Raw genomic sequence first — 10,617 nt, forward strand, 5'->3', positions numbered from 1 at the left:
AGGGAAGGGGTGGGGGGGGGTGGGGGGGGGAAAGAATCCCAAGCAGGCTCCACCTTGTCAGCACAGACCCTGATGTGGGGCTCGAACTCATGAACTATGAGATCATGATATGAGCTGAAGTCAAGAGCCAGATGCTTAAGCAACTGAGCCACCCAGGTACCCCATCATTTTCTTAAAGATCTGTTTTTTAAGTAATCTCTACACCCAATGTGGAGTTTGAACTCACCCCCCCAAGATCAAAAGTCACATGCTTCACTGACTCAACCATCCAGACACCCCTTGCCCATTCATTTTTAAAAAAATTTTTTATGTCTTTATTTTATTTTGAGAGATAAGAGAGCAAGCAAGAAGGAGAGGGGCAGAGAGAGAAGGAGACACAGAATCCGAAGCAGGCTCCAGGCTCTGAGCTAGCTGTCAGCACAGAGCCCGACGCGGGGCTCAAACCCACAGACTGTGAGATCATGACGTGAGCCGAAGTTGGACGTTCAACGGACTGAGCCGCCCAGGCGCCCTGCGTTTTAACAGTTTCAGAGTGAACAGTCCAGCAGCCTTAAGTATGTACATTCACACTAGGGCACCAGCATCACCCCATCAAACTCAGGACTGTTCTCATCCCCTATCACACGGTATCTTATAAAATAATTTTCATCTGACCTATATTGTTTGAAGAAAGAATTAAAAGCAGCTTACCCAGTCCTCCGCTCCCAAACCGCTTCGCAGTCCTGGGATTCACAACATGATAGCGACTCCTCCTCAGGGCTGCTATTAGCTGGTCCAGGCCTCACTGGCTTTGCCCAGCCCCGGGCTGTGAACCCGCAGGTCCCCTGTCCTGACGGGGGTGGGTGGATGCCGAGGGGGTGGGGCCTCCGGGTTAGCTCCGGCCCCCTCCTCTGGTCTGGCCAGGGTTCCATTAGGGAGACTGCAGTCCTGCCCACCCCCCTAAATTGGCTGGGGTTTCCATTCTTTCCACCCTTCCACCAGGACCCAACAACTTTCCTGGATCTCTACAAGCCCCCTCCAAGTGTCCTGGGGGGGAATCTGAGACCATGGCCCCATGGGGAGGCTGTCCCCGCCCTGGGGCAGAGCCGGCAGCCACGATCATTCTCGGGGAACTACCTCCTTGTGTGGCCGACTCGCGAGAATTTGCAGACTTCAGAAAAGGGGTTTCAGCCTGCTCAGTGGCCCCACAACGGTAGGCTCATCTGTTGGGATCGCCTGCCTGGGGCCCTTCCTTTCAGTCTCGACTTCTCCCATCGGCGAGTGGACCTGGTGTTCCAAACGATTACCACAGGGCCCAAGGTGAAGGCCTTCTGAGCTCCGTGAGTCCTGATGAGGCAGGCCTGGGCCATACCTCACTGGCTGCAGCCACGGCGCGCCTTTCCCAGCCAGACAAGAGGGCCAGTCCCTCTGAACTCTGGGATCACACTGGCCCTCAGCCCTGCTTTCCCAGGGTGCACTGCTGGGGCGGGAGCAGAGGTGAGGTTGGAACAAGAGATCAGGGTCCCAGGCCTTAGGTCAGGCAGGGTCCGAGAGAAGACGGGCAGGGGTGAGGCAATCGCCACCTGCCCGCACTCCTGCACCCCACTCTACCACATCTCTGAGCCACCGCCCTGCCCCTCCAGTAAGTGGAGGGGACCCCTCAACGAGCTGTGTGATGTCCGGCACCCTAACTTTTCTGAACTGGTAAAATGGAGATTTAAAAAATACTTACCAGGATGGTTTTGGAGGATTAAATAGGAATATTCTGGTACAATGACAGGTGTTCAGAAAGTGTGGGATAAACATTGGAGCACTGGGACCCTGGGCAGAATGGAAAGTTGAGCAAACGGCTGGTGTGGAGGAGACACAATTTTCTCAGAAGACCCACCCCTGACAGTAAAAATCCCCAGACCTGTGACGTCAAGATTTCTGCCCAGTGGGACCTGGAGGTGTCCAGACACCTCAGGTGCTTTTTCAAAGGAGGGAAAGGACATTTTCGTCATCATCACTCTCAAGGAGAAACCAGAGTCTCACAGGGAGCCTGGGTGGTTCAGTCGGCCAAACATCCAACTTCGGCTCAGGTCACGACTTCACGGTCTGTGGGTTCGAGTCCCGCATTGGGCTCTGTGCTGACAGCTTGGAGCCTGGAGCCTGCTTTTGGATTCTGTGTCTCCCTCTCTTTTCCCCTCTGCAGCTTGTGCTGTGTGTGTGTGTGTGTGTGTGTGTGTGCGCGCGCCTCTCTCAAAAAAAGTAAAATAAAATAAAAAAGAAAGAAAAGAGAAAGAGAGAAAGAAAGAAAGAGAGAGAAAGAAAGAAAGAAAACCAGAGCCTCTGGATGAGGAGGCAGCTTAGTGACCTGCCCGAGCCCCACCGCAACCCAATTCAGTCGGAATCCTTGCCGGGTGTGGGCAGCTTTGGGTAGTTTTAAAAGTCCCCAGGTGCCTCTAATGTGTAACCAGGGTTAAGAACTACTGGTGTAGTCCAACCTTCTCATTGCAGAGATAAAAGATCACACAGGGAGAAAACCCCAGAAAGGTTCACAGAAATAAAATATTTAAAGTGAAAGAGTAGAGTGCAAACGAGTTGCCCTAAAGAGGGAAGTCATTGTGATTTTGCCCCGTTTCTGTTGTTGCTCTGGGCACGGCTGGCTCCCTGGACGTGTGCGTTATAGGGTCACCCCGGCCCTCGTGTGTGGAAGGGCCCTGTGCTTGGCTTACTGCTCTGCAGTTGTTTCGAAATTTTTAATTCTTTAATAAGGAGTCCCACATTTTCACTTTGTACTGGGCCCTGCTGGTCCTAGCCCTAGATCACACAGCTCGTAAAAGTGGGTTATCACCCCTTTAAAGGAAGACGAAGAGCACAGGGCTCAGAGGTGCGCTGGATGTAGGGCTGGCCTGGCCCTTCCTTGCCCAAGGATGTGTCCCTTCCCCTGTCCACTCCATTGGGGGGGGGAGGCTGGCCTGGGATCACTTGGGGGAGCCTGTGAAAAGCTTCAGTGCCCTCTCTCATGAGCTGTGAGAGCCCCTCTGAGCCTCAGTTTCCTCATCTGTAAAAGGAAATAATGCCTGCCTTGCAGAATTACTGGGAGGAGTGGCCAGAATTATGACTGTCCCTCTAGATGCTGGAAATATGTTTGCCTTGCTTTATTGGAGCACAGAACACATTGTTCCTCAAAAGAATGGGACCCACGTGCTCCAGGTACAACCTTGTCAGCCACCCTGAGGTCCTTTGTTCTCCCTCAGAGGCCCAATTCCAGTAAGTTCCCAGATTTTTGCTTTTCTCACCCAAATCAAGGACAAGCAGTTCTGGGGAAAGCTGTCATTCTGGAGTGGGGCTTGTCGGCTTGAGACGCTGGGTGAAGGGTTGCTGCTGCCGCCCTCTGGTGGCGATATGTGGATATGCACAAATTCCTAACCGGAGAAATGCTTGCTAACATTGTATCTCAATTATGATAATAATTTGTTGCTACTCTGAGAGGCAGGAGGGACGCAAAGACAAATAAAGCATAGTTCTTGCCCTTTAAGAACTTTAAGAACTCACAGCTTAGAAAGTGAAAGGGAGATAGCTTGAATACAGTGTAATGTGATAAGTTACAATGAAAACAACTCCCAGGGCACCTGGGTGGCTCAGTCGGTTAAGCATCTGTTTTCCGCTCAGGTCATGATCTCACAGTTCATGAGTTCAAGCCCTGCATCGGGCTCTGTGCTGACAGCTTGGAGCCTGGAGCCTGCTTCAGATTCTGTGTCTCCCTTTCTCTGTCCCTCCCTCCATTGTGCTCTGTCTCTCTCAAAAATAAACATTAAAAAAAAAAGTAAAAAAAACAAAAACAACAACTCCCAACTTCTGGCCCCAGACAAAGTAGAGTAGACATAGTTGTTCCTATTCTTCCCAATAAGTAAAGCTGAACACTCTGGGACATTCTATATACACAGACATGAGAAGACCTCTTTGAGGTTGAGAGAAGAGGCAAACTTTCTTGGGACCTTGAGACCCAAAGGATGACATGGCAGCGAGTTCTTTGGCCCTTTCATATGACTGGATCGCGGAGAAGCTGGCCACCTAAGACATCCATGGAGATGCAGGCAGACTAACACAGTCCCCAAGGAAAGTCTGCTCTCTCCAGTTAGAAGACCAGGACAGGGGTAGACAAGCCAGACCGAAAACTTTTAGACAACAATCGCTCCCATCAGGTCAAACTCCAAAAAACACCAAGCCAAACCAAAACATACAAACAGATGAACAATGTCCCAGCCCCATCGGCAAAGGCTGAGTGGGAGCCCACACTTGCACCCGTGCCGGGCATCACAAGGCAGCCTCTTCCCCTGCCAGGGTGGTCTCAGGCCAAGTGGGGAGCTGGGACTTTTGTCCCTACCTGATGGGAATGAGGACCAAAGTGGAGGTCCCTTAGGGAACCTGGACTCCCACATCCATCAGCTGGGAGCAAGATGCCCTCTCTGTCCCTGCTGGGGTGACATCGGAGGAGGTGCAGCGGAGAAACAGGACTGGCACCACCGCCTATGGTGACGCAGCCCCCCCCCACCTGCTAGGTCAGCGGGGCCCACAGAGGGCCAGGGGGAAGCAGACTACATTTTCCAAGTGATGGGGGTGGGGAAGGGGAAGAACGGTGAACCCAGATTTCTATATCCAGTGAAAGACCTTCAGGAATAAAGGCAGTCTCAGATGAGAGAAAATTAAGGAATTTTCTGCAAGCAGACTTACTCTAAAAGAATGGCTAGGTGGACGCTGTAAAACAGAAAAACAAATGATAAGAGAAATCGTAGAACATCAGGAAAAAAGAAAGAACAATGGAACGAGTAAAAGTGTGAGTAAATACAATAAACTTTCCTTCTTACGTCTTAGAAGCTTGATGGTTAAGGCAAAAATTATAACTAACGTAGGTATTAATATTTGTAAAGGAAATAGTGAAGACAGTTTTAAGTGAGGAAGGGTAAGGGGACTTAAAAGGAGGTAATATTTCTGTACTACACTATACTTCACCAGATTGTGCTAAGTTATATGTACATATAGCTTGTGTTTTTATGTAAAAATTTCTACTGGGGCAACTGGGTGGTTCAGTTGGTCGAGCATCCCACCCTTGATTTCAGCTCAGGTCATGATCACAGAGTCACAGGATGATGGCTCTCGATGGGCTCTGTGCTGAGTGGGGAGCCTGCTTAAGATTCTCTATTTCCCTCTGCCCCTCTTCCCCACTCATGCTCTCTCTCTCTCTCAAACAATAATGAAAAAACTATATAAAGAAATACGCTTACAAACAAAATTAATAAATAAAAATTGAATTTAAAAAATGTCCAATTAACCCTGAGGGAAGGAGGAGGAAAAAACAAACAAAAACCAAAAACGGAAATGGCAGACTTATGCCTTAATAACCAAGAATACATTATACGTAGATAGTCTAAATACATCAATGAAAAGATAGAGATTTGCAAAAGAGATTGTTTTTTAATGCTTATTTTTACGAGACAGAGAGACAGAGTGTGAGGAAGGGTGGGGCAGAGAGAGGGAGACACAGAATCTGACACTGTCTCCAGGCTCTGAGCTGTCAGCACAGAACCCCACATGGGGCTCAAACCCACAATCGCTAGATCATGACCTGAGCAGAAGTCAGAGGCCCAATCAACAGAGCCACCCAGGCGCCCCTGGCAGAACAGATTTTTAAAATTGACTCAATTATATGTTATGTAAAGAAACTCACTTCAAACATAATGATATAGAGAAGTTAACAGAGAAAGAATTGAGCCATATGCAAACACTAATCAAAGAAGGCAAGAGAAGCCATATTAATAGCAGATACGTTTATTTCAGAGCAAAGAAAATCACCAGCTACAAGAAAGGAACATTATATAGTGATAGAAGGGTCAATGCACTAAGACGACACAGCAGTCGTAAGTGTGTATGCATCAAAGCGACAGAGATGCGAAATCTATGAAGCAATATGATGATAGAACTGAAAGGAGAGATAAGACACATCCACAGTTATAGCTGAAGACTTCAACATCTTTCAACAACTGATAGAACAGCTAGACAGAAAATCGGCACGGATATAGAAGCACACTGACCAATGGGATCGAATTGGTATTTATAGAACACTCCACTCAACAATGGCAGAACATGCATTGTATCAAATGCCCATGAAGCATGTATGAAGATAGACCATATCCTGGCCCCAAAAAACAAACCTCAATACATTGAAAAGAACTGAAAGCATACAGAGTGTCACCAAATCAATGGAATCCAACTAGAAATAAGTAATAGAAAGATAAAAGGGAATCTGCAAACAATTGGGAACCAAACAACGTACTTCTAATTAATCCCTGGGTCAAAGAGGAAGTTTCAAAACAAATTTAAAAAAATACATGGATATAAGGGAAAATATAATGTGTCCAAATTTGTGGGACACAGCGGAAGCAGTGCTGAGAAGGAAATGTATAGCATACCTTAAGGAAGAGGAGGTCTTAACTCAATAATCTGAAGTTCTTAGTTAAGGACTCTAGAAAAAGAAGAGCAAAATAAACAGCAGAAATCAATGAAATTAACAACCGAAAAAAATGAAACAAGAGCTCATTCTCTGAAAACACCAATAAAATTAATAAAACCTCTAGTAAGACTGATATAAAAAAGAGAACACAAATTACCAACATTAAGAATGAAACAGGGGCGCCTGGGTGGCTCAGTGGGGTGAGCGACGGACTTTGGCTCAGGTCATGATCTCACTGCTCATGGGTTTGAGCCCTGCATCTGACTCTGTCCTGACAGTTCCGAGCCTGGAGCCTGCTTCGGATTCTGTGCCTTCCCCTCTCTCTCTCCCTCCCATGCTCATGCTCTGTGTCTCTCTGTTTCTCAATAATAAATAAATGTTAAAAAAAATTAAAAAAAAAAAAGAATGAAACAGAGGTTTCACTACAGACCCTGCAGAGTTGAGTCCTGTACTGATCCCGAAGCTCTTTTTACCAGGCCTCCCAAAGTCCTTCTCTTCATCTAACAGCTCTGTATGTCCCCTAAGCTGACGGTGTCTCCCCCCTTCCTTGACCTCCCTACAGTGAACCATAAACACAGCCCCCTTTGTCCCCAGCCTCTCCCTTGAATATTTCCTTTCCCTCCTTGCCTGATTAGAAACCTGGCTTCTTCTATTTGCAACAGGAAATACTTTTTATTCACGAAGTATATTTCCCGCTGACTATAAAAGTAACAAGGGAATACAAAATTATAGAACGTTCAGAAGAGTGCGAAATAGATATATATTTTTAAAACCACCATAATGTCATCACCCAAAGACCATCACAGACAACTTTTGGTATAGTTTTATCTCAATAGTTTAAAAATGCAGGCATAGAAAATTGGGGATTCTCACTACATGTGCTGTTTCACCAGTCCTTTTTAAAAAAATCTAATGTTACATATAAAAATATTTTTAAAAGCTACCTGATGTTCCTTCCCTTTAGGCATATCATACTTCAGTCATGCCCATTTGAGCTCTTTTCCAACCTTTCTCAAGTTAAATAATTCTATGATGCATCTAAGCCTTTTATTTGGATCTAATTACCTTCTTCAGAGAAACTCCTTGAAATGACTGGGGCAAAGTGAACTTTTAATTGCTAATAATTTTTTCCTTAAATTACAGAAAACGAAAATTTTCATCAACAAATTTTACTCCATAGCAAGTCTAGAGTGGCTTCCTCCCCATTTGAATTGGACCGTCTCAAATCCCCCACCAGTCCTAAATTATCAGTCTTGATAAACATCACCCAGCAGCCCGCACCCACGCCTGTGCACAACCGCCCAAACGCAGGCGTCCAGCCCAAAAGGGAAACTTAAGGGCACGCCCCCCGAAGCGCAACCTCTTTAAATTTTAAAACGAAGGCCCCAGCCAATGAATGTTAAGTTTCTCCCGGAACTGGGTGCCCTGCTCAAAGCCACGCCCTCCGCCAATCAGGCAGAGAGCTTCTCCGTCGCCCTTCCAATCAGCACCAAGGATGGGAGTTACTCTCGTAAGTTACGTAAGGCGAGCAACCAATAAGAGCCGACGCTGGGGGCTGACTCCGCCAATGGCAGCAGTACTTGAAGAGCGCGGGAGCTTTTCCACCGGGGCTCCTGCGGCCAAGCGGTGAATGGCGCTGGTTCCCTGAGGCCGGGGCAGAGAGGAGAGCGGCGCGGGCCCCGGCCCGAGCCCCGGGGCGGCCGGCATGGCCTGCTGTCACAATGTAATGTTGCTGCTGGACACCGCGGGCGGTGCCGCCGGCCGGAGCCCGGTCCGGCGGGCCGCCCTGCGCCTCCTCACTTACCTGAGTTGCCGATTCGGCCTGGCCAGGGTCCGCTGGGCCTTCAAGTTCTTTGACTCCCAGGGGGCGCGGAGCCGGCCGTCCCGCGTGTCTGACTTCCGCGAGCTGGGGGTCCGCTCCTGGGAGGACTTCGAGGAGGAGCTGGACGCGGTGCTCGGCGACGGCGCCCACGGCGCCCACCTGCCGGGCCCGGCGCCCAGGGCCAGCCACACGCACGGCGCCCTGATGGAGACGCTGCTAGACTACCAGTGGGACCGGCCCGAGATCACGTCGCCCACCAAGCCGATCCTGCGCAGCCGCGGGAGGAGACTGCTGGACGTGGAGAGCGAGGCCAAGGAGGCCGAGACCGCGCTCGGGGGCTTCGCGAACGCGGTCTTCCTGCTGGCGCCCTGCCCGCATTCGCAGCGGGAGCTGCTGCAGTTCGTGTGCGGGTGCGAGGCCGAGGCCCAGCGCCTGCCGCCGGCCCCGAAGCAGGTGATGGAGAAGTTGCTGCCCAAGCGAGTCCAGGAAGTCATGATCGCCCGGAAAATCACCTTGTACTGGGTGGACACCACCGAGTGGCCCAAGGTGAGTTCACGGTGAGGTCCGACTTGGTGCGCGGCGGCCTGCGGCTCAGCCGGAACCTGGTGGCGTCCGCAGAGCCGCCAGTTCGACCCAGAACGAGACCGGCCCGGCCCGGCACGGGTCCCTTCGGGAGGAAAGTCCTGTGGTCACAAACTGGGACAATTTTTGCAACAGAACAGGGAGGCCCTTGGTCCCAACAGCGGTTAGCGATTAAAGCCCTTCACAAGGTGGGCCCGATCTGCCGGGCCAGGGAATATTCCAGCACACCGAAGCATAGTCGCTTGGGGCAACCAACCTCGAGTGCTTGTGCTGCCTAATCAGCCACCCGGATCCCATGCGGGTCCAAGCCTCTCTTCAACGCCTTGCCCCGTGGCAACGCCGGAGTCTCCGCTTTGACTTTGCTCGCACTTTTGTAGCACTTACCCTGTCTCCGTTATATGTTTCGCTGGTGCAAGTCTCTCCCTTACCTCTGATCTAAAAACATCTCCTAGGCAGGCAGCACACCCCTTTTTCTCCCCAGCAGATGCACATGGAGTGTTGTGCGTCCTCAGTAAATACCTGTTGACTAAAAATACACTTATGGACTTCCGGTCTTAAGTGGCTCATTTGGGGCCTGTGCTTTAGTTAAGCACTCCTGTTACTTATGTTTTTACCGTCACCATTTTCCTCCCATCGGCTTGATTTAATAGTCAAGCCTTATTACCCTGAGTGCCTACTGCAGTCATAGCTCCCGGGCTGCGCTGGTCAGCCGAGGTGGTTGACCTGGGGAGGAAGGTCCACGAAACAGATAAGATTAACAGACTAAACAGGTGAGCAGGAGGAGGTAAAAGGGTACGGGGACTATTATCTATAGGGCGATGGTCAGGGGAGGCCTTTATACGCAGAGAAGGTAAAAGAGGAGGAATGTGAAGGTTGGGAAAGAACATTCCAGGCAAAGAACAGGTCTAGAGGTTTGTACTAGAAACGAGCTTAGTTTGTTTCAGAAAGTGCCTGCCTATGGGGCCTAACCAGTAAAAGCACTGATTTTCTTCTCGGTGGAAATGGTTTAACCAGGCGAAAGGTGTGATTCCGCTTATTGAAAACTCCTGTCCCTGAACTAGGAGTGGGTTAAATTGCACTATTACAGATGGAAAATGAGCAGGTACTTAAATAATGGTATACAATGTTAAGATTTCCAAAGTGCTTTCACCTACAAAGCCCAAAAAAGGTGTGGCAAAGGCAAAATGTGGCAGCTGTGGCTTCTCAAAGAAAAGGAAAGGACACAGTGTTTAAGGAGATTGGAAACATTTCATGGAGGAAAAAGGAATCCTAGGACTTAAAATTTCTTAAGGCAGCAAACGAAATGTTGGACACCGTACACAGCATGTAAGTACTTGATTTGGGATGATTGATACCAAATCGCAACAAAGGCTTTATTCTGGAATTATATCAAATTCTGGCTAGAAATACATCTTTTTTTTAATGTTTTATTTATTTTTGCGACCAAGAGAGACAGAGCATGAGCGGGGAGGGGCTGAGAGAGAGGGAGACACAGAATTGGAAGCAGGCTCCAGGCTCTGAGCTGTCAGCACAGAGCCAGATGCGGGGCTCGAACCCAGTGAGATCTTGACCTGAGCCGAAGTTGGAGGCTTAACCGACTGAGCCACCCAGGCGCCCCTGGCTAGAAATAAATCTTAACGGTGGGGCTTGGAGATCCTTCTCTCCTGTTTCTCTTTTCGGAATAAGGAGATTGACAGGATCTTTTTGGAGATCGCTTCCCATCTGACATCTCACCTTC

At 49.2% G+C, this 10,617-nt stretch overlaps 1 protein-coding gene across 1 annotated transcript in view; it reads left to right on the forward strand.

Moving 5' to 3' along the window:
- Nucleotides 1-8,073: 8,073 nt before the first annotated feature.
- TICRR (TOPBP1 interacting checkpoint and replication regulator) overlaps nt 8,074-10,617 on the forward strand; it is a 43,966-nt gene continuing 41,422 nt past the window's right edge. Inside the window, 1 exon segment of the mRNA XM_029952657.1 lies at nt 8,074-8,843. Coding sequence (XP_029808517.1) covers nt 8,181-8,843 — 663 coding nt within the window. The 5' untranslated portion in view covers nt 8,074-8,180.

The sequence above is a fragment of the Suricata suricatta genome, chromosome 9 (genome assembly GCF_006229205.1).
Source record: "Suricata suricatta isolate VVHF042 chromosome 9, meerkat_22Aug2017_6uvM2_HiC, whole genome shotgun sequence".
Classification (NCBI taxonomy): domain Eukaryota; kingdom Metazoa; phylum Chordata; class Mammalia; order Carnivora; family Herpestidae; genus Suricata; species Suricata suricatta.